The sequence below is a fragment of the Myxocyprinus asiaticus genome, chromosome 3, assembly GCF_019703515.2.
Source record: "Myxocyprinus asiaticus isolate MX2 ecotype Aquarium Trade chromosome 3, UBuf_Myxa_2, whole genome shotgun sequence".
NCBI classification, from domain to species: domain Eukaryota; kingdom Metazoa; phylum Chordata; class Actinopteri; order Cypriniformes; family Catostomidae; genus Myxocyprinus; species Myxocyprinus asiaticus.
The window spans coordinates 26,912,458-26,937,592 of NC_059346.1; the positions used below are offsets into that span (position 1 = coordinate 26,912,458).

General features: G+C 37.6%; 1 protein-coding gene and 1 pseudogene across 2 annotated transcripts; one reads left to right on the forward strand and one right to left on the reverse strand.

Moving 5' to 3' along the window:
* The window catches only part of LOC127420520 (myosin heavy chain, fast skeletal muscle-like), a 36,459-nt pseudogene extending 17,670 nt beyond the window's left edge, over positions 1–18,789 (forward strand).
* On the reverse strand, positions 11,123–21,601 carry LOC127422325 (uncharacterized). Of its 2 annotated transcripts, none has more exons than XM_051665762.1 (2): positions 21,361–21,601; positions 11,123–13,824 (listed from the first exon to the last, which is right to left on the reverse strand). In XM_051665762.1, exon 2 carries the CDS (start codon positions 13,562–13,564, stop codon positions 12,611–12,613), a length of 954 nt encoding a protein of 317 aa, XP_051521722.1. In that variant the 5' UTR covers positions 13,565–13,824; positions 21,361–21,601; the 3' UTR covers positions 11,123–12,610. The 2 variants fall into 2 exon arrangements, with proteins under 2 accessions (XP_051521722.1, XP_051521733.1); XM_051665773.1 differs by lacking the exon at positions 21,361–21,601 and adding an exon at positions 17,548–17,575.
* Positions 21,602–25,135: the final 3,534 nt, after the last annotated feature.

The following is a 25,135-nucleotide window of genomic DNA, read 5'->3' on the forward strand; positions in this document are numbered from 1 at the left end:
GGTCACTGGGTGCAGTGCTAATTCAATACCTTGTATGGAAAATGACCAATAAATACAAGCCCTGGACATCTTAAGGACAGTGTTGAATAAGAACATATACAACCTTTCCCTTCAAACATGCAACAGAATAAGATAAACAAAAAATATAACATCTAAAACTTGTAGAACATTTTTAACGTTTACATAACATTAACATGGTAATGTTCATGTATATACAGTATATATCAACTCTAAATGAGGGCAGTTTCTTATTTTAACTTCTTGGTTTACACATTTCAGTGAAAATGGTTCAATAAAACTCTATAGAAATTATAATTTGAATAAGCTGTTCATGTTGAAGGACTGTCTGAGCTACTGATCTCTAAGTATTTTCAGAATCATAGCTATTCCAAATGAGAGATAAACATAGTAGGTGGGAATTTGTCAAATGTGTTCATTAAACTTTAAGAGTCCATGAAGCTAAGTTGACAGACTGGACACTTCTCCAATGATTTTTGGCATGTTAGGCTACAGATGTACAGCCTGAGATTTCAGCTGGAGAATCACTGAGAGTGCTTTCATGGTTCATTACAGTAGATTCTGACACACACACAAGGGAATTTAAACGTTAGGACTTTTTGTCCAAGTGCATTTTAATCAAGCCTCATTGTACTAGTACAAATATCTGGTCACCAGGTAAAATTGCTTTACTCACTTTATAGCCTCAATCAAAACAATTGCAAAGTTTTTTTTTAGTTTCAGATGGGGCTGTAATCACCATAGACCTTTGGCAATACTCAGAATAGTGGTCATCTTGTTAACAAGGGCTTTACCGTTACAAATAATCATATGCAGTCCTTTAGTACACACATCTGTGCAAAATTTGTCCTATCTATTGGTCAAAACTATTTTATGGTTGTAGTTCTATTGATAATAAATCAACAAGAATTCACCCCACCCTCCCACCCTTTTGGGGCACTTGCATCACATGTATTTTACATGGAGATCCTGTAATAGATACTGGCCAGAGAGCTAGTATATAAATAGTGCATGTTTCTGTAGACTGTTTGGCTCAGACAAGACTGAGCTACAGGGCACAGGAAAGTTACAGCAGATTATGGCCCTGAGGTTGGCAACATTTGCAGGAAGGTGCAAATAGGATGCCAAGCAAGTTTTGTGAATGTTAAGAACTGTTCTGCCACAAGATTTAAGGAAATAGCTTTGAATGCGGTAAAGAGCTTAATGCTTTAATTTCTTCAAAAATGTTTTGTCAACTTTTGCATGTAATGAATGTGATGATTGTATTATAATTGTAAACCATTGCATTAGTATTGCATGTATGAGAAAAAAATATTATAAAACAATATTTTGCTGTAAATATTGAAAATTATTCTGTAACTGCACCTCATCAAAATATGGGGAGACAGGGGAAAGATATTACACTTTTTACTCCAGTAAATATTTTTCAGGGTAGTTAATTTCTGTTTAGACACATATCCAAGTCTTGCCAACAAAAAGGTTATTGAAAAATGTCCATTGCACAGGAAAAAGATACAGTTCATTTAGCAAATGGTGACCTTTTGCGACATCATGCCCCATATTAACTGTATGGGGTAAGTTGGAACCTGCCCATCAAACTGCTGTTTATTGACACTGATTGAAGAAAAATATCTTCTTTTTTAAAAGTAAAAAGTAAAAAAAAAAATTATTATAGAGGGTTTTGAAACATGAAACAATTTATGAATGTTTTACATAGAAAAATAATTACACAACAGCATGTATGAACGCAAAAACAGGCATTTTGAAATAAGAGTGTGAGGTATTTTATATGTGTGTGATAAGGTCAAAACATTATGTCCAGCCCGAATGTGGAACTGAAGTGGGAGTTAATATGTTGGTTATTGCAGCGCTTTTCCTGTAAATGTAATGATATTCGTTTGGCGCTTTAAATGCGCTAAATATGCTTCCTCATCTGAAACAAGCGCTACTCAAAACCACTCGCGTTCATGCACTCTGCTAGTGCTTTGAGCTCCGAGCACCCGTGACATAAACAGTTAACAGCTTTCAACTGTTTATTAAAGTCTAACATTAATCTCCGACTGTGCTCCTAAATTTTTGACTGTGCTCCTAAAAAAAATATTTTAGGAGTACGAGCGCGATTACACACAGATTTTAGCGTCGAGCCCTGGAGTCTTTTAACCTTAACTATTAATTAAATGTGTGTTTTATTTGTATGGTTTTATTGCATTTGCTTCACATTTCCCTGTTTGTCATGATCGATCGGACCCTTAACATTGAATTTGATGATGTTTTACCGCGTAAACCCCGAAATGTTATAAGAGTCCCATTAAACATGACGGCACCCGCCATGCCATTTGTGCTCACATTTGGTTGTGCCCTCAGAAGCAGAAACTTCTGGAAGAACACATTCCCAAAGGTTATTTACATTCAGGGGCGCACTGGCCATAAGGAGAACCGGGACTTTTCCCGGTGGGCTAGCCGCGAAACGGTGCCGAAATGGGCCGACAAACCCGCCTCAGTGGAGTCAAACGTCAGCTGAAGATAATGACATTGGCTAAATTTATTCAAAAAGAGGTCACACACCTTATGTAGGATTAAATCCTAAACTTAGTGTACTTTAAAGATAGCTTACCCTATGGAATTTACTTGTAAACAAACAAGTTATGTTTAATTCATTCTTGAGGTCTAACAAACATGGGGAATGCAGTTCTGCCTCCATTAATGATATGAACTGTACAGTATATATCGTGATAAATATTGATATCGAACGATATGAAAAAAATATAATGATGTTGCATTACATTGCATATGACATATTGCAGGGTTTTTTCAAAGTCTTTGACAGTAAGCCCCCACTCTGAGAACATTTACAAGATCAGGACCCCCTTGACCCCCCTCCCCCCAGTTTTTGGTAATTTTCTTTTTCAGATTTACAGACATACAATAATGTTGTATAGGCCTTTAAAATAGCAAAGTAAATAATAAATAAAAATAATAATAATAATAATAATAATAATAATAATAAAAATCTAAATATGAGACAGCAGGTACATTCTGGCCACTTATTTTAAGTTTTATCAGGTATTTTCCTAGTGTAATATTATCAAAATGCATCATATTTCAGGTGTTGGAGCATTTCACCAATGATGATCAATAACCTTTAATTCAGTCTGACAGACCAATGTGTTAAACACTGATGCTTGATTAACAGCTATAAATGTTTCTATTAATAATATGAAACCGTATTCTGCATTATGTTTTATTAAAAATACCTGTTTGTCCTCATGACAATGGGATTACTTAGCCTAACTGTTTTTAGTCTATATCTGTGATAACTCGCAGCACGAGCCAATCTCAGTCTCTATGTGAAACAGCACTTGTCACAAACACATGAAGACACATCATCCCGATCATGTTGAACTCGTAATGGACACGTGTGATTTTGTTCTGCTTATTTTCAGATTTTCTGAGCCCTAGATTAACTTGTGCAGCTGTTTTCCACTGAGGTGACAGAAGATGTCAGTTGCAACAGATGTTTAATTGATGGTTTTATTTGCTCACATCACTTACATCATCAACGAGAATCAGAATATCATTCTTACAATATGAATTTAACCAGTGCTTTAAGTCCTGCACACATGAATTTGCACAGAGGAGCCATATACTTGTGCAGATAATAAATAATCATAAGAAACGATGAACAAACTGATTTGATGATGTTCAGGATTGTGAACGCTGACACACATCTGTATACAACTAAACGCTGTCAGGATTTATGCATAGGAAGGTTCCGTGACACTTCACAATCTTTTTACGAGCACTAGAGGAAAGAATTGAGAATAAAATGCTAATTTTCCTGTGTATTTTCTTTGAAGCTTCGGTTTTCATCATCGATTTATTTTTTGTGAAAAAAGATTGTGCATATGAGCTGATATCAGCTCTGTAACAGCTTTGACAGTTTTTTAAGTATGTAGTTTTGACTGCACCCAGCTGCTAAACAATGTGCATAAATCCATTTGATTGAATAAGACGTGATAAAATGCGCTCACCTAAAAGTTGCTGGTTCATGTTTTGGAAAAGTGTAAGTGATGGCCAGACAAGCTTAAACACACACGCTCCTTCGGAACTGGACCATGGATAGCTTGATGGCCGCTGATGCTGTTGCACGTGTCGAGTGTTGTTAAACTCACCGCTGAGTTTTGCCCAGAGAGGGCTCGGATGTTTACCACCGCAATTTTATTAAAATAATTTGGAAGGTCAGATAAAACTGATTGGCTGGCCTAGTTGGATAACTGACTTACATTAAATAAAGACATTACATTGTACCGGGAGACTCTGAGAAGTGGTGGTACGCAAGAAATACTGCCAGTAAACTGTAGAGTAAATTAAGGAAGTGTATATACCGCCCCACTTCAAGCACAGAATTGAACCATATTATGCTGCATTTTCTAAAAAACAAAAAATGTTATCAGCCAACTGATGAGTTGATTACTCAAAGTCCGGTATCATTTCTCCCTTGATATAACACATCTATAGAAGCAGAATATGAATGAATGAGAGAATTTTTAGGGTGATATGAGCTGAAGAAGAACAATTTATAATACCATTCTTGTCAGATTTAACTTGTGAATTCTACTCTCAAAAGTACATTTTCCCCATCATCATATTTTTGTTATGGCTTTTGGATAAACAAGCAAACATAATCAAAACACACTGCCATACATTTCAGGTATAGGTCAACTGTATGATGAAGAAAGGTTTTTAGAGAGAGGTTTATGTGTAGGCATTTGTGGCATAATGTTGATTACCACAATAATTAATTTTGACTTGCCCCTCCTTTTCTTTTAAGAAAGCAAAAATCTGTGTTCCAGTGAGGCACTTACAATGGAAGTGAATGGGGCCAATCTGTAAACTTTAAAATACTCACTATTTCAAAAGTATGGCCACAAAACATACACAATATGTGTGTTAACATGATTAAGTGTGTTAAAATCACTTACTAAACTTTGTGTAAAGTTTTTCCAATTTTACATTTTCGTTGCCATGACGATTTAATGTCAACAAAAATTATGATTTAAACAACTTTACAGCTCAAATAATACATGAGTTTTAGCAGATGAATTAATATAAGTGCTTTTATAAAATTATAAGCTTCACATTTCTGCTTTTAAACTCTCCAAAATCTGGCCCCATTTACTTCCATTGTAAGTACCTCAATGTAACCTCAATTTTTGCTTCTTTTTTTTAAAGAAAAGGTTGGACGAGTCAAAATTATTTTTTGTTGTAATCAACATTATTCCACAAATGCTGTCGACTGAGCTTAACTTGTATTGAACCTGAAATATTCCTTTAACCTACTCTTACACTTCCAAACTATATTTGATGAGTGCTTTAAACTTTGATCATTATTTTCAACTTTACAGTTATTAACAGATTTTTTCTGACAGAGAGTTTACTGAGTGCAGAAGAGTTAAGAAGAGTTAAGAACACTGCCCCATCACCATCAATGGAGCACCAGTGGACAGAGTCAGCAGCTTCAAGTTCCTGGGTGTCCACATCACTGAGAAACTCACATGGTCCATCCACACTGAGGCCATTGTGAAGAAGGCTCATCAGCGCCTCTTCTTCCTGAGACGGCTGAGGAAGTTTGGAATGAACCGCCACATCCTCACACGGTTCTACACCTGCACTGTAGAGAGCATTCTGACTGATATTTTCCCTGTGTTTTCTCCCCCTTTTTCCTCTTTTGCTCCTCCCACACACTCTCCAGCAGGTAGCTGCTCAATAATGAAGAGGGAGGCAGCTTAAAAGCAGATGAGAAACTCACAAAGAGTGAGAACCTTTCCTTCAGAGAGTTCTCCAGAGCGGTGTTCTTTGTCCTGTCCCAGCTCAGGGTGTTGTGTTGTGTTGTGTTGTGTTGTGCTGTACTGCATTGCTTAGTACTCTGTTGATTGAGTAGCTGGAAAGCTTAGTTGTAGCTTTCACAGTTATTATTACTTTAATTACTGTTGATGGTGACTCCAACTTCTAAGCTTGTTGTAGCCTACACGTGGCTTATTTATTGTTTCCTTTGTTTACTATTATTAGTGATTTTCCAACATTTAAACCTGTTGCACAGCTTAAAACACTTTTCAGTTGTTCATGTTTAACTTTTCTATGGAAGCTGTAGGGAGGTGGGAGCCAGTTCTGTTTGTATTACACTGTTTTCTCCTGTTTTTGGCCAGTCAGGGAGTTAGTGTACATTTCTGTTGTTAAGTTGTTTTTCTTTGAACAGTTTAGTTATGGTTTTACTACTGCTAGGCAGATCTCTCTTATGTTTGTTGTTTTGGCCTTTCCCCCACAAGTTGATGCTTCCTCTTTAAGTTGTAATTTAATACTTCTGTTTTCTGAGCCAACAAAATGTTTATAAATAACTCTGTTGACTGTGGTGCAGGGGCAGGATACAGATCATTGCTGTTAAAAACACAATCCTGTTACTCTAAAACCACTAAATATATTACACTGAGGAAGTAACACTAGTGAAAAACAATGTCAGTTTTTTTTTTTTTTTTTACACTTTTTGAGTTGTTTCAGAAAGCAGTAAGTCAAACCAATATGATGCAACCAAGTTGTTTTTAAATATTTTGTTCCATGCTTTGTCATACTATTGGGATAAATACATAATTGGCTACTGTATATAGTAAAGTCTCAAGGTTTACACTTAGTAGTTTGTATGTTTCAATAGCAAGAGTTTGTTCATTGCAGTTTCAACCAAAGGTTGAATACATCATAAGCAATATTTTTATTCATCAGTATTGCATTCTGCCTTGCTTGAAGTTCTTTTTCACATGAGCTTCAAGCTACTTGATTATTTTCAGAGGCAGGAAAGCTTCAGCAGAGATGAACAATGATGAAGCTACAGTAGTTTTACAAAGCCAGCAAGATGTAACTGTACTTTGGATCTCACTTGTATTCCTTTGAAACTTCGAGCCTCTGATTTTTAAAGACACTTTGTGGTTTTCCTGCTTAGCACATTCTTTTTCCATCAAGTCAATGCACTTTTCTTTTCCCCATTCAAAATAATTTCCATTTTAATTCTAATTCCATTGCTAACCATATGCACCATTGGGTAGGATATTTTTAGTAAAGTCAACGTTGCTAATAATCACGCATGGTACCTAATAATTGTGATGGAGGCAATAAACAATACTAACCAGTACTGATCTCAGTTCAACTAAAAAAAAACATTATTAACTATTCAATGAGACCAAGCATTGCAGAACAATCTAAAGTGATGACCTTTCACAACAATTACTGGTATTTACTTTATGCAATCATTTATCAGAAACGCCAAACAACAGCAAACACTCAGTCTGCATGAAAGACACATTTCCTACCAACTACCAAAAAGAGAAAAGACCAACAACTCCTTGTCTTGTATGACACTTAGGTAAGTGTAAACGAATATTCCGTGTTCAATACAAGTTGAGCTCAATCAACAGCATTTGTGGCATAATATTTATTAAAAAAAAAAAAAAAAAAAAGAAGCAAAAATCTGGGTGTGGAGGGGGACGTGGTTGTGTCTGTCAGTGGGGAGAGAGGAAGCGGTAAGAGCCGTCACCTGGTGATTACTGACTCTAAACACCTGTGTCTCATTTCAGTGATGGCAGAGACAAGCTTTAAAAGGCCGGCGGAACGCCAGACTGGGAGAGAGAGACACGCTCGGTTGCGAGCGGTGATGAACACTGGTTTGTGACTGGAGCATTGATGATGGGAAGTGATGCAGAATCAGGAAGTGAGCAGGAAATGGAGGATGAATGTTGTGGCGGTGGAAAAAGGGAATAGTGGTAATAGTAAATGGACCATAGTAGAAAGCTGAAAAAGATGGAAGTCTTCAGGATCGGATAGTGAAAAGGAAAAGCAACAGGAGAAAAAAAAAAAGGAGGAATTCGAGGTAATGATAAAATTCTTGGCAGAGTGTACAAATATATTGAAACCATTGAAAGTGACCAAAGCGTTGAAGGATGCGATAGGGAAAATTGAAAGCGCTATAATGTTAAGAAATAGAAATTTGTTGCTCATTTGTAAGGACGGCAGCCAACAAAAAGTGGCATTAGGTTTAAAGTCATTACTAGGACAGAAGATCGTGTGTACTGTGTTAGATGAAAAGAAATGGGTGAAAGGAGTTATTACAGGGGTTCCAACGGATGTGACAGAAGAAATAATCAAGAGAAATTTAACTGGGGCAAAAGTGGAAGATGTAAAGCGATTAAAGTATGTCAGAAATAGAGAAAGAATGGACAGCCTTTCTATAATGCTGCACTTTGATGAAGAACAAATGCCTGAAAGAGTGTTTCTAGGCTTTGTTAGTTATGCGGTTTGACCATATGTTCCACCTCCGCTTAGGTGCTTTAAATGCCGAAAGTATGTACATGTGGCAGCTGTATGTAAGGGGTAGAATCGATGTGCAAGGTGTGGTGGAGATCATGATTATGGGAAATGTGGACATGATGTGAAACCCAAGTGTTGTAACTGCGGAGAGGAGCATAGTGCAGGTTATGGAGGATGTCAGGTGAGGAAAGAAGCAGTGAAAATCCAGAATATCAAGGTATCGGAGGGTTTGACGTATGCAGAAGCAATAAAGAAGGTTAAGAATACAGTTCAACAAGAAAGTGTGCAAAGTGAGCAATCAGAAATAAATAAAAGTAACAATCTCAGAAAAATTAATGAAAATACAATGCTAGTTGATAAAGTATCATTTGTTGCTTTTATGCAGCAGGTAATAAATTGCTCTACTCAAATGGAAAGTAGAATGGAAAGAATCAAGAACATAGTAAGGGCAGCTGAAAGACAATTGGAAGTAGAAGGTTTAACGGTGGAAATAATAAATGAGAAAATCAAGATGCAGAACTCCCAGGCAGTATGTGGTGGAGTATAATGGTTTTAATAAACATACAATGGAATGCAAGAGGCTTCATTTCAAATGGACAAGAGTTTAAGAAATATGTAGATAATTCTAATAATAAACCACATATTTTGTGTATACAGGAAACTAATACAGGGATATACTACAATACGAAGGGATAGGTGCGCTGGTAATGGTGGTGGGGTCGCCACTTTTGTAAACCAAGGAGTTATAGAATAGTAGATGTAAATAAGTAATATGAATCACTGGTGGTAGAAGTATGGGAAGGGACACAAAGAATCAGAATAGTTAATTAATTAATTTTTATAATCCATGTGAAAGATTAAACAGTGAAATGTTTAAGAAAGTAGGAGGAATGGGAAATCATAAAGTGGTGTGGTGATTTTAATGCTCACAGTACATTATGGGGTTGTAATTACACACATCAAAATGGAAATGTTGGAATGGAAGGAATTAGTATGCTTAAATGATGGTAGAAACACGAGAGTGGATGTAGCTCAAGGACATGTCAGCAATGGATCTGACAATTACATCCCAGAGTTTGGCTAGAAAATGTGTATGGAACGTGATGGAGGAGAGTACAGTAGGTAGTGACCATTCCCCTATAAGTTGTAAAATGGGGGTAGAATTAACTCAAATGACAGAATGGAAGAAATTTCAAGAAATAAGTGAGGCGAGAATGATACATATAAATTACTCTACAGATGATGTAGAGGAATTAAATAGTTAGATAAGTGGAGCTATTAATGTAATTGGAAAGAGTAAGGGAATTAGGAGGAAGAAAGCTGTTCCATGGTGGACAGAGGACTGCAGAAAAGCCTTTCAACAAACAAAATAGAGCACTGCGAAAAGAGAGAAAGTCATATTCATTTAATGATTTTATTGAGTATAAGAGAACTCAAGCAGTAGTCAGGAAAATAATCCGGATAGCAAAAAGGAAGCATTGGAGGGAATTCTGTGACGATATTGGAAAGGAAGTAAACATTAATGAAATGTGGGGGATGATAAGGAAAATGGGAGGGATACAGACTTACAGAAGTATACCTGTTTTAATTAGTGGAGAAAGACAAATCATTAAAAATTCAGAAAAAACAGAAATATTGGCAGAAACTTTTGTAAAGGTACATAGTAATCAAAATATATCAGAAGAAATGAGGTTAAGAAGAGAAAAGAATATAAGAGAAGCTCCTAATATTCTTAATCAAATAAGTCCATCTGGAAACACATTGGATGTAGTTTTTTCATGATATGAATTGAAGCAGGCCATTGCAGGGGTGAGGAATACGTCTCCAAGAAAAGATGAAGTATGCTATGAAATGACAAAACATCTTTTAAATCCATCGTTGAATATGATATTTCAACTTTTTAATAAAGTATGGGAATTGAGAAAGCTCCCTTCTACATGGAAGCACGGAATAATTGTTCCAATTGCAAAGCCAGGAAAAGATCATTCACAACCAACAAGTTACAGACCAATTGCATTAACATCAGACCTTTGCAAATTAATGGAGTGAATGGTTATGTCAAGACTGATATGTTTTAGAATTAAGGGGTCTTTTAAGTCAACATCAGAGTGGATTTAGAAGAGGAAGAAACACAATGGATGCAGTATTAAGTTTAGAAGCAGATATTAGAAAAGCTCAGACTAATAAATAAGTACTGGTGGGAGTGTTTTTAGATGTAGAGAAGGCATATGACATGATGTGGAAGGATGGACTTTTAATTAAACTAGATCGAATGGGTATTAATGGGAAAATGTTTTGGTTAATGGATTTTTTTAGCTAATCGAACTATTCAAGTTAGAGTGGGGTCCTCCTTTTCTAAGATATACAATATTGGCTATGGAACTCCTCAAGGCAGTGTTTGCAGTCCCATTTTTTTTATATATTTTTTTTTTCAAAATAATGATAACTGATATATTTTAAGTTGTCCTAGGAATAGGAAAATCATTACAAGCTGATGATAGTGCCTTATGGAAAAGAGGATGATATATATCACATGTGGTGAAAAGGATGCAGACAGCAATTAAAGAAGAGGAGGACTGGGCAAATAATTGGAGTTTTAAGCTGTCAGTGGAAAAGACCAAAGTGGTGTGTTTCTCAAAAAAGAAGAAAACTCCCTCTGTTAAATTGAAGCAGTATGATCAAGAGTTAGAGCAAATATCAGTTATCAGATTTCTAGGGATTTTGATGGATTCTAAATGAACATTTGCCACACACATCCAAAGAATAATAGACAAAAGCAAGTAAGGTATAAATGTGTTAAGATGTTTGGCAGGGATAGACTGGGGCGCAGATCGGCAGTCTCTAAAAAGAGTGTATTGCGCAATAATAAGGTCTAAAATAGATTATGAAAGTATGGTGTATGGCTCAACATGCAAATAATTGATTAATAAGGTAAATGTTATACAATCCCAAGCATTGAGAATTTGCTGTGGTGCATTTAAAACATCCCCAATATCAGCAATACAAGTGGAAATGGGTGAGATGCCATTGAAAATTCGAAGAATCAAGCTGGAAATGGCATATTGGATATCTATAAAAGGACAGTTAGAATCACATCCAGTCAAAAGAGTTATTGAGAACTGTTGGGAATAGGAGTATATGAACCTGAATAGCTTTGGATGCAAAGCAAATAAGGAGGCTGAACAAATAGGAATAAGTAATATCAGTTAGCCCAACTATTGTCATGTCAGTAACACCTCAATGGGTTTTCCTAATGCCAACAATTGACTTTCAGGTGCTAGACAGAATAAATAAAAAAACAGACGAGTTTCAAAAGACACAATAGTGCATCAGTATTTGGACCAGAAATTTTTCTCAACAATTCAGATATACACAGATGGATCTAAAGATCCTGATTCAGGCAATACAGCCGCAGTAGTGTACATACCATATTTTAAGTACAAAATAGCAAAAAGGACATCAAATCATCTATCCGTTTACACTACGGAAATGCTTGCTATCATAATGGCTCTTCATTGGGTTGAAGAGGTCCATCCAGCTGAAGTGGTGGTATGTTCTGACCCATACTCAGCTCTATCAAGTTTAAAAAGTGGGAAATCATCTACAAGGCAGGATATTTTATTAGATATACTTAAAAGTCTGTATAGGATACATCAGTTAAGAACAGTCATTTCCTTTTTATGGATACCTGCTCACATGGGGTAGAAGGAAATGAGAAAGTTGATCAGATAGCTAAACAAGCTGTAAGACATCATGATATAGACTTTAGTGTATCGTTGAGCAAAATGGAAGTAAAAGGAATAATCAAAACAGCTGTAATAAGAATGTGACAAGGTCAATGGAATTGAGAGATACATCTGGATATTTCTATAATATCCAAAGAGCTGTTGGAGCTGAGAAGAATAGTTATGGAAACAGGAGAGACGATACAATAATATTTAGACTCCGAATTGGGCATTCCTCATTAAATCAATCACTTTTCAGTATTGGCAAACATGAATCCAGTCGTTGCATAAGATGTGGTCTTCCTGAAACAGTTGAACATGTCCTAATAAAATGTTTGTCATATAAGAATGAAAGATCACAGCTTATAGAAGCAATGAAATCTATAGATATTACTCAGCTTTCACTGAAAATCCTACTAAATAAGGATGGAAGAGTATATACATTTTTACTAATATATTTGAAGGACATACATTTGAAAAACAGGATTTAAGAATATGTTTATTTATTTATTTATTTATTTATTTATTTTTACCATAACATCAATGCTCCACACTCCATACCAGTAGGTGGCAGAAAATGCACCAATTGCTGGTTTGCCAACTGCCATAAAACAGTAAAGAAGACCGGGAGAGAGAGTCTGAGACGTGCGCACACACACACACACAAACTGAAGCTGTACACTGAAAAGTTGTTTAAATAATAAAATTGAGTTTATGTTGACTGTTATCATTGAAGCTGTGTGTGTAAATTGAAGTTTTTGCTCGAAAGCATATTTTGAGTGAAGCCTTGAGAATAAATAATACACACATGGTCTGCGACACCGTCTCCCGCTTCCGTCTTGCCACCCACTCCTAAAACTCCTACACTGGGTTCCAGTGAGATGCATAAAATGGAAGTGAAGGGGCCAATCTGTAACCGTTAAAATACTCACTGTTTCAAAAGTATAGCTAAAAGACGTAAATAATATGTGTGTTAACATGATTTTTGTATGATAAAATTGCTTACATTTTCTGTGTGAAGTTATAGCCAATTTTACAACTTCATCCAACTCCAGTAACGCTGGAGGAAGCGACATCCCTTCTGGAAGCCGGCAGATCAGCTGTTCCAGCACCACTTGGTCAACCACTCCCTCGACGTCGCGGTCCCCCGCCAGTAGCCATTTCCGGCAGGAGTCATGGAGACATTGAGAGAAGGCAAACGGGTGGCCAGTCCTCTCCAACTCCATCGACCGGAAGAGATGGCGGTGTTGTTCTGGGCTCCGGCCAACCCGCTGCAGGATGGCTTTCTTCAAGATGTCATAGGCCAGGAGACTAGCTGCCGGCAGTTGTTGAGATGCGAGCTGGGCCTCCCCGGACAACAAAAGGATAAGCCGGGCCGCCCACTGAGCACGCGGCCAATGCCAGATCTCGGCGGTCCGCTCGAACAGGTCGAGGAAGGCTTCGGGGTCATCTTCCGCACCCATCTTCATGAGTGAGGGTGGGTGCAAGGGACTAGTGTTGTCTGGGGTCGCAGCCGGGGCTTTCTCCTGGCTGAGGAGGCTGAGGATCGCCCGAAGTCTGAGCTTTCTGCTTCAAAATAACTCAGTAGCTTCACAATATCTCATTAGCTTTACATTAACTCTTTAGCTTCACATTAACACATCAACTCCTCAGCGGCACTCTAGATCTCTGGCTCTCTCCCTCGATATGGCGCAGGCATGGTCCTTTTATGCCGCTCTCCCCAACCTCACTACAATTAGAGACAGGTGTTAGTCATAATTTGGCTCAGGTGTATGCACCCTTACCGCTCTCTCTCTCCCTTGACGGACGCTCAACCATGCCCCCGCTGTCACAGTAAGATCTAGATTTAAACAAGCTGATTCTGATTTTGTGAAATTCTGGATTTTAGTTTTCATAAAACAATTGCTAAAAATGATTGCCTTTGAATTTACAGAGAGAACCAGTCTGTCTTGATTACGTATGTATCTACTGTTTAGAGATGTTGAGAACAGTTTTATTTTCTTCTCATTGAACTTATACATGTCCAATCATCTTATCATCTCTCATAAACCAGTTGAGAATCTGGTGCTGGAAAGACCGTGAACACCAAATGTGTCATCCAGTATTTTGCCACAGTTGCAGTGGGTGGTGACAAGAAGAAAGAGCAAGTTCCCGACAAAATGCAGTTACGAGATACAAAACTATATTTACATTTATGTTAAAAATGCCAAATACTTTACAAATGATGTTTAGATATGAGACATGAAATAAGTTAAACCTTTCACACAACACAGGGAACTCTTGAGGACCAGATCATTGCCACCAACCCCTCTGCTCGAGGCTTATGGTAATGCCAAGACTGAGAGAAATGACAACTCATATAGTTTTGAAAGTTCACCAGTTTTATTTATACAGAGCGCTTGGTCAGTTGCGCTTGATTTTTGTGTTGCACAGTAACAACTATGTTATTTTGTTTTAAACAGGGTAAATTCATCAGAATTCACATTGGCACAACTGGAAAACTGGCTAGTGCTGGTATTGAGACATTTAGATGGACATGATTTTATTTATCAATCTGTATATTTTTGTCAATCACTCTTCAGAACATGACATCCTTACATTCTCTCAACAGATCTGCTGGAGAAGTCTAGAGTGACATTCCAGCTTCCAGATGAGAGAGGCTACCACATCTTCTACTGAGCTGATTGATAGGTGCACAAATGTTTTTCAATTTCATCTTGAAATGTCAGTGTATATTGTAAAAGGCTTTGTGATAAGCACTCTGCTTATTTTACAACACCAACCCCAATGATTTCCCCATGTGCAGTCAGGGTTAGATCAGAGTGGCAAGCATTGATGATAAAGAGGAGCTGGTTGCAACTGATGTGAGTTTAAAAAACAACTGAAGTATCTGTCTCTTAATTGTTACTGTATATACTGAAAATAATATATGTTTTTCAGACAGCTATTGACAACCTGGGCTTTAGTGCTGAGGAGAAGATGGGCATCTACAAGTTCACTGGAGCTGTGCTGCATCATGGTAACACGAAGTTTAAGCAGAAGCAGCGTGAGCAGCAGCTGAGCCTGATGGGACTGAGGGTGAGACTTGGGTGACTGGGTGAAGAGTTCAAATGTATTATATTAGAATGTGTGCTTCTTACAGTAGCTTGAGACCAGTCTTATTGCTTGTATTTTAGTCTGGGTTTTAAAATATTAAGTCTCATTTGTCTGATCAGTAACTGAAACAGTGTGAAAATTTAAATATGGGCATTTGAATGTGGTGCTTTGATTTAGTTTAGAATGATGCTTATGCTACATTAAATATAGAATTTAATAAAAATATACTGAAGAATAAATTAATAAATAAATTAAGAATGTTTTTTTTCTTTTTATTTTTTCAAATGTATTTATCAGATGCAGAACTCTGCTGATATGCTGAGGGCTTTGTGCTACCCCAGAGTGAAGGTCGGAAATGAGTATGTGACCAAAGGTCAAACCGTGCCACAGGTATGTAATAGTACCATGTGTCAAGCAACGAGAGTTGCTAGCTAAGACAAATGATCACAAAAGCAGAGTAGGTTTAAATAATATTTACACTAAATTCTATTCACATGTGTACAATTCTGTTAGCAATTTGGCCAAATCTACCTATGAGAGAATGTTCTTGTTTGTATCAACCAGATGTTGGACACAAAACAAGCCAGACAGTTCTTCATTGGTGCGCAGGATATTGCTCGCTTGAGATCTTTATTGTAAGAATTTTCATTGTATCTAATTTTAACGTGAGTTGACTCATATTCAGTATTCAGTAAATGTTTCTTTCTCTCCAGTTCAACAGCATGGAGCAGCTGTACATCAACTTCACCAATAAGAAACAGCAACAGTTCTTCAATCACCAAATGTTTGTGCTGGAACAAGAGGAGTACAAAAAGGAGGGCATTGTTTTGGTAGTTCATTGACTTCAGCATGGACTTGGCTACTTGCATTGAGCTCATTGAGAAGTTTTTTTCTGGCTTACTTCTACATTTTTATAATTTGCCATTCACAAAATCTGAAACTTTTAGTAATACACTTCATTCATTTACAAAAGCCCATGGGTATTTTCTCCATCCTTGAAGAGGAGTACATGTTCCCCGAAGCTACAGACGTTTCCTTCAAGAACAAACTGTATGATCAGCAACTTGGCAAAAACCAAGCCTTCCAGAAACCAAAGCCTGCCAAAGGCAAACTTGAGGCCCACTTCTCCCTGGTTCACTATGCTGGAACTGTGTATTACAACATCGCTGCCTGGTTGGACAAGAACAAGGATCCACTGAATGAGTCTCTACCCACCTGTTGTTGAGGGTAATTATATATTACAAATATTTTAAATACAGAATGATTGAAATAGTAATGTGGCTCATTATTTTACTGTTTGTGCAGACTGTGTCCTCCCAGTTCAGGGTAAGTATAGAGGATGGCGAACTTGATATGACAAAAATATTACTGTTTTTAAAAAAAAGAAAAAAGAGAGAGAGAGAGAGAACTCTCTTTATTTTCCACAGAAGTACTTGGGCAAGCTTATGACCAGCTTGAGGAGCACTCACCCTCACTTTGTGCATTGTCTGATTCCCAATGAGTCCAAGACTCTAGGTAAAGTATGAAGTAATTAAGGGCTTACAGATATTCTGACACCAGCACAATATATGATAATGGCCATGTGAAATTTTCATGTATTGAGCTCAATGTGTAAATTGTTCTTTAAAGGTCTCATGGAGAACCACCTCGTTATCCACCAGCTGAGGTGTAACGGTGTACTGGAGGGTATCAGAATTTTCAGAAAGGGCTTTCCCAGCAGAATCCTCTATGGTGACTTCAAACAGAGGTAAACAGGACTGCATGTAAATACTACTTCCTGTTGGAGGGTTATCTCAATGTAAAAATATGAAGCCTTTTGATCAATCTTCCAAAGATACAAGGTGCTGAATGCCAGTGTTATCCCTGAAGGATCATTTATGGACAACAAAAGGCCTTTGAGAAACTCCTGGATTCATCAATGTTAATCATGACAAGTATAGATTTGGGCACACAAAGGTTCATTTTCTGCATTAAAACAATTCATAACCATGCTGTATGTTTTCAGCTATGATTAAACAAACTCTGCATTATTGTGCTGAATTCAGGTGTTCTTTAAAGCTGGTCTTCTGGGTACTCGAGGAGATGCGTGATGAGAAACTGGCTGCTCTGGTCACAATGACTTCAAGTAGCCTCTGTAAGTATGCATTAATGAATTCACTAAAATTTGGCTGTGTAAAATATTAACAGTATGTTCTCCTATTATAAAGCAGTCTTTTTTTCCTCTCAGGAATCTGAGAATCTCTCAGATGCTGAGGAGAGGTGTGTGGGTCTGATCAAGAGCTAAATTCAGCTTAATGCTAAACTTAGAGACAACTGAGAGACTGGAGGATGAGGAAGAAATCAATGCTGAACTCACAGTCAAGAAGAGGAAACTAGAGGATGAGTGCTCTGAGCTGAAGAAAGACATTGATGACCTGGAGCTCACCTTGGCTAAAGTGGAAAAGGAGAAACATTGAGATGATTTAAAGTTTTATTTCAATTCTATTATGCACCTAACTTTTTGTTAAAAAATATTAATTAGAACAAAAGGAAGTAATTTAGTATCCAACATCACACAGGTCAAGAACCTGACTGAGTGACTCCAGCCAGGTCTCCTAAGCAACCAAATTGGCCCGGTTGCTTGGGAGGGTAGAGTCACATGGGGTAACCTCCTCGTGGTCCCTGTAATGTGGTTCGTTCTCGGTGGGGCACGTGGTGAGTTGAGCGCGGATTCCGCGGTGGATGGCGTGAAGCCTCCACACGCGCTATGTCTCCGTGGCAACGCGCTCAACAAGCCACGTGATAAGATGCACGGGTTGATGGTCTCAGACGCGGAGGCAACTGGGATTCATCCTCCGCCACCCGGATTGAGGCGAATCACTACGCGACCACGAGGACTTAAAAGCGCACTGGGAATTGGGCATTACAAATTGGGTGAAAAAAAAAAAAAGAACCTGACTGAGGAAATGGCAGCACAGGATGAGAGAATTGCCAAGCTTACAAAGGAGAATAATGCCCTCCAAGAGGCACATTAACAGACTCTGGATGATCTCCAGGCAGAGGAGGACAAAGTCAACACCCTGACCAAACCCAAGACAAAGCTTGAGCAGCAAGTTGATGGTGTGAGTTGTGGTACAGAGTTATGATTAGGTTATTGAATATTTCAGTTTGAGTATTTTACAAACCACCACTAGAAGAGGAGAGTAAACATTAAAGATAAAAAAGCATATTGCTAGTAAAACCATTATATAATATTGCTAATAATAATTAACATGTTTTTCAAATCAATAAAATAAATAATAATAATTTGCACAGCTTGAGGGTTCCCTTGAACAAGAGAAGAAGCTACGCATGGACCATGAGAGAGCCAAGAGAAAGCTTGAAGGAGACTGAAACTGGCTCAAGAATCCATCGTGGACCTGGAGAATGACAAGCAGCAATCAGATGAGAAACTGAAGGAGTGAGAATTCTAATTTATCACAATAATATTCAAGTTGTGGTTTATTTCAAACGAGTCATAACATTTTTCCCTTTTACACACAGGAAAGACTTTGAAACAAGCCAGCTGCTCAGCAAGATTTAAGATGAACAATCTCAACACTATTTTGACGTCATTCTGAAAATGTTTACATTTACAGGCAAATCTTGAGAAGATGTGTCATTCTGTTGAGGATCAACTCAGTGAACTCAAAGCCAAGAATGATGAGAATATTTGTCAGTTAAATGACTTCAGTGTTCAAAGAGCAAGACTTCAAACTGAGAATGGTAATTATTATTATTTTGAATAATATTCTGTTATCCAGGGCTTTCTTGTACATGAAAACCACATGTCTCTTAGTTGTGGATATTATTATTTTTTGAATGTCATAAATGTTCATACAGGTGAGTTTGGCTGGAGAGAAACAACTCTTTAGCGCATTAAACGGCACAATAATTTTGCCAACGCACCTGATGCAGCAATCGCTCCACATTAAACTATACGCTTATTATGATCTTCTTTGAAGACAACACATTTTTCACTGGGCTGTAAAGTGACATCACTGATGGAGCTCCTCTGTGCTCACCACAAATATCCAACTAATCGATAATGAAATTCGTTGTCGATGATTTCCATTATCAATAATTATCGGTTTTATCGATTATTTGTTGCAGCCCTACACGTAACAATCAAATTTTGTGGTGAAAAAAAAACAAAAAACTAAAAGGTCCTATACAAATGTCATTTTCATTGAGTCAATTTGCACTCTGAATAGATGTCGAGTTCAGTGATATACTGTATATTTTAGGCATGTAACGATACTCAAATTTCACAATACGATGCAAAGCCTTGCCATACAATACAATACTTTTTTTTTTTTTTAAAACACCACCCACGTATGTTTCGCTCACACTCGTGCAAGGATTCTATATACACTTGCAGCCAAAAGTTTGGAATACTGTACAGATCTTGCTATTTTGAAAGGAAATTGGTACTTTAATTCACCAAAGTGGCATTTAACTGATCACAAAGTATAGTCAGGACATTACTGATGTAAAAAACAGCACCATCACTATTTTAAAAAAGTCATTTTTGATCATATCTAGACAGGCCCCATTTCCAGCAGCCATCACTCCAACACCTTACCCTGGAGTAACCATGCTAAATTGCTAACTTGGTACTAGAAAATCACTTGCCATTATATCAAACACAGTTGAAAGCTATTTGGTTCGTTAAATGAAGCTTAACATTGTCTTTGTGTTTGTTTTTGAGTTGTCACAGTGTGCAATAGACTGGAATGTCTTAAGGTCAATGTTAGATCAAAAATGGCAAAAAAGAAACAGCTTTCTCTAGAAACTTGTCAGTCAATCATTGTTTTGAGGAATGAAGGCTATACAATGCTTGAAAGATTTAATACAAAGGTGTTTCAAAGACAAAGGACAACTGGCTCTAACAAGGACAAAAAGAGATGTGGAAGGTCAGATGTACAACTAAACAAGAGGATAAGTACATCAGAGTCTCTAGTTTGAGAAATAGATGCATCACATGTCCTCAGCTGACAGCTTCATTAAATTCTACCCGCTCAACACCAGTTTCATGTACAACAGTAAAGAGAAGACTCAAGGGTGCAGGCCTTATGGGAAGAATTGCAATGAAAAAAAAAAGCCACTTTTGAAACAGAAAAACAAAAAGTAAAGGTTAGAGTGGGCAAAGAAACACAGACATTGGACAACAGATAATTGGAAAAGAGTGTTATGGATCTTAACCCCATTGAGCTTTTGTGGGATCAGCTATAATGTAAGGTGCGTAAGAAGTGCCCAACAACACAGCCACATCTATGGCAAGTGCTACAGGAAGTGTGGGGTGAAATGTCACCTGAGTATCTGGACAAACTGACAGCTAGAATGCCAAGGATCTGCAAAGCTGTCATTGCTGAACGTGGAGGATTTTTTGATGAGAACTCTTTGAAGTATTTAAAAAAAAAAAAAAAAAAATCAAATTGTAATAGTAATTTTTCATGTTATTAATGTCCTGACTATACATTGTGATCAGTTGAATGCCACTTTGGTGAATAAAAGTAGAAATTTCTTTCCATAAGAGCAAAATCTGTACATTATTCCACATGTTTGGCCGCCAGTGTATATGTATTTTAAATAATAAATGTCTGACATTGGCAACAAAACGCAGAGCTCTATAAAAAAGTAACTTAAACAATAGCACTGCATTTATTTTGTTTGATTGTAATGAGAAAAACTCATGAACTCACAATTTTCATGTTTTTCTTGAGAAAAATGTGTTTGTCTACACAAGTCATTTGTATTGAAGCAGCTTTATAGAAAATCATGCCTTAATGTATTAAAGCCCCCAGTGATCAAGCTAAAGTATCTGTAGCAAGGGAAAAACTTCTTTCAATGTCATTTAGTGGTGAAAAAAAAAAAAAAAAAAGGAGGAACTTGACCTCTGGTTTTACGATATTATCAAATATTAACAAGCGGATTGAGCAAAAACCGATCGGCACACATATTACTATTTTTTTGCCCTCTTCCCTGTTTCACTTTGCATGTAAACATTAACGGCATATAACATGTGCACAAGTGTTGTGATTATACCCGTTTACATTTCAACGTCAAAAGCAGAGAATAATAAATGTCATGTAATCGTGGGTTTCTTATGTTGTCAGTTTTTTTGAATAAGCTTGTTTTTGATACTTACGAGCGTCTTGCTCACTGTCATGCTCAGTGTCGTCTGGGAGAGACTTACTGTTAAACGTAAACGTAAATTTGCTGCTGCTGTTTCTGCCTCGCAAATCCACCGATTTAGCGCCGGGACATGACGCCGTTGTTTGGCAAATTCGTCAAGCTGTAACGCTACAATCTACTTGCCGTTTGCCATCGATCTTCTCACCTATGTACTGTAAGTGTTGCTCTGTTTTTCCTGTGAGCGCTCAGCACCCCCTCACAGTGGAGATTGTTTTGCAGCTCTCGATGTTGCGCTGCTCGGTTTTAATTACACTATAATGTGTTTATGTATTGTACGATACATATAGTATTGAATCGTGAGCGTTATATCGTTCTATACAATAGGATACGATATTTTTTACACCCATAATATATATAGATACTGTATTATTGCACAGTCCCCTCATGGGGAAAATATTTGGCTTCGCTTAAGTCAAATTTGCCTCTTTCTTTCCCAGGGCAAAAAAAGAAAAAAAGTCTTTAAAACATCTTAAACTGTATATAGGTTCAGTGTAAAATTACCCTCCTTGCCCTTGTGAAATGCACTGCCATTCAAAAGTTTGGGGTCACTTGACTGAAATGTTTCTCATGATCTTAAAAACCTTTTGATCTGAAGGCGTATGCTTAAATGTTTGAAATTAGTTTTGTAAACAAAAAAAGTATTGTGCCAACATATTAATTTATTTCATTACAAAACTAATATTGTATTTATTTATTTTAATGGATGACTTGGGCCAAATAATAAAGAAAAGCAGCAAATAAGTGTCCAGCATGGGATGGGAACTCCTTCAATACTGTTTAAAATGCATCCCAGGGTGATACCTCAAGAAGTTGGTTGAAAAAATCCTAAGAGTACATTTCTGCAAATTCTAGGCAAAGGGTGGCTACTTTGAAGATGCTCAAACAAAACAGTTTTGATTTTTGGATTTTTTTAGTCACAATATAATTCCCATAGGTCCATTTCTGTTATTCCATAGTTTTGAGTACTATTATTCTAAAATGTAAAACAAAATAAATAAAAAATTAGTAAGTGACCCTAAACTTTTGACTGGTAGTGTAAATCTGTACATATCAGCACATATTTTGCTTTTCAGTGATTTTACAGCATAGAACAGTCACAATGCAATATTTGTATATATAAAAAAGAGATATTTGAAAAAGTATAAAGTATGTATTGAGAGATATTTGAAAAAGAGGCTCTAAAAACAGATTCTGTGAATGTTCTGTTTAAGGAATAGTTCACCCAAAAATGAAAATTTGCTGATACTTTACTCACCCTTAGGCCATCCAAGATGTATATGGCTCTCTTTATCACAACAGTATTTAAGATTTTTAGGAAAGTATCCCAGGTTTTAGCTTTATCCATTGCAAATGAATGGACACCCATTTTTGATGGTCCAAAAAGCATATTAAGGCAGCATCAAAGTAATCCACATGACTCCAGCCGACCAATAAACGTCTTCTGAACCGAAACGATTGGTCATTTTAAGAAACAATTCAATAATTATATACTTTTTAACTAAAATTTCGCTTCAGCCCAGTTCCTGCTCTTGCCAACACGCTTATGTCACGCAAGAGGTTGTAAACTCACCCCTCTTGTGAATTCTGCCCAGCTCTGGAATGTGCAGTGAAATTTTTTGTTAAAAAGTATAGATATATTTAGTATTTAATGTCTTTTAAATCATATGTTACACATAATAATATATAACTGAAGTTATAGTGTAACGATGCGCTGGCAAAGACAATGATGAAGACGATGACAATGAAGTGACGAACCCAAGTGCAGTTTATTTTCCAAACGTGGAATCCCAAAACTCAGACTACAAATATGAACTAAACATAAACATGAACTTGATTTAACTAAAACATGAATTGACTTAGACTAGACTTGACTTAGACTAGACATTGGCTTGGCTTGGCTTGAATTAGACTAGACATTGGCTTGGCTTGACTTAGACTAGACATTGGCTTGGCTTGACTTAGACTAGACATTGGCTTGGCTTGGCTTGGCTTGGCTTGAACAAAACAACAAAGTTACATTCACAATACCTGACACCAGACAATGGCAAACATGAGGGCTTAAATACAAGGACATGGTTAACAAGTAAACAAGACAACCAATCACAAGACTAAACTATAAACAAGATAACAAGACTAAATTAACTTTAGTTTAGTTTTGCAGGACTCAAGATGGCGCCGAGTATGGCTGCTGCGTTGCGAGCTCTGACACAACATGGTAGTGTTTTGTTTGTTTTGTTTACAGTTCTTATGTTTTTTGTCTTGGATGTTGTCTGCCTTATTGTCTACGACAGACAAACACTTTTGGACATTGGTTCAGCAATTACACACCGTAAAAACTGGACTTCAAATTCCTCAATGCCAACCCACTATTTACAAACACGCAAGCGGACCCCTTTGTCTGTGCTGCACGGCCGCGGAAACGCAGAAGGAAAAGGGGAAACAGAGCCGGCGTTCTCATCAGAGTAAGACGCTGTGCAAATCAACCCCTGCTACCCAGTATTCTACTGGCAAATGTTCAGTCTCTGGATAACAAGCTCTGCGAGCTGAAAGCGCGGATCTCTTTCCAACGAGAGACGAGGGACTGCTGCATTATCTGCCTTACGGAAACTTGGATGTCTGCGGAGATTCCAGACTCAGCCATTGAACCCGCGGGGTTCTCCGTGCACCGAGCGGACAGAGCGAAAGACCTCTCAGGTAAAAGCAGAGGTGGTGGTGTATGTTTTATGATCAACAAATCCTGGTGTGATCAGATGAACGTACATTCTATCAAGTCTTTTTGCTCTCCTGATCTGGAATTTATCATGCTTCTGTGTCGACCATTCTGGCTACCGAGGGAATTCACAGCTGTCATTATCACTGCTGTGTACATCCCGCCACAAGCCGACACAGACTGGGCACTCAAGGAACTGTATGGGATTATAAGCAAGCAGGAAACCGCGCACTCTGAGGCCGCGTTCATTGTGACCGAGGAGTTTAATAAAGCCAGTTTCAAATCAGCACCAAAATACCACCAGCACATTAGTTTCAACACACGAGGGGACCGGGTTTTGGACCATTGCTACTCTCCCTTCCGGGATGGCTACAAATCCCTTCTCCGCCCACCATTTGGCAAATCGGACCACTCTTCCATTCTGCTTCTGCCCGCTTACAGGCAGAAACTGAAACAGGAAGCACCCACCCTCAGAACGATCCAGTGCTGGTCGGAGCAATCAGACTCTATGCTACAAGACTGTTTTGATCACACGGACTGGGAGATGTTCTGGTCCGCCTCTGATGACGACATCGAGCTTTATGCTGATAGCGTAAATGTGTTTCATCAGAAAGTGTGTAGAGGACGTCGTTCCGACCAGAACAACACGGATCTATCTGAACCAGAAGCCATGGATTAATAGCGATGTTCGCGCGGCACTTAATGTGCGGACCTCCGCTTTTAATTCCGGGAACATGGAGGAGCATAAACAAGCCATTTAGAACATATCAGAACAGCAAAACATCAGTACAGGAACAAGATTGAAGGACAGTTTAACACCACCAACTCTAGAGGCAGGGAATTAACATCATCACGGACCTGTAGGGCTTTACTGGTTGTTTAGATCAGTGTTACTATCAGAAATAATTAATAATTATTAAATATAATTAAATATAATAATTAATAATTATTTCTGTAGTTATTAATTAATATTTGAATTAATCAATTTAATCTAACTCATTAAATTCTCATATGGGGC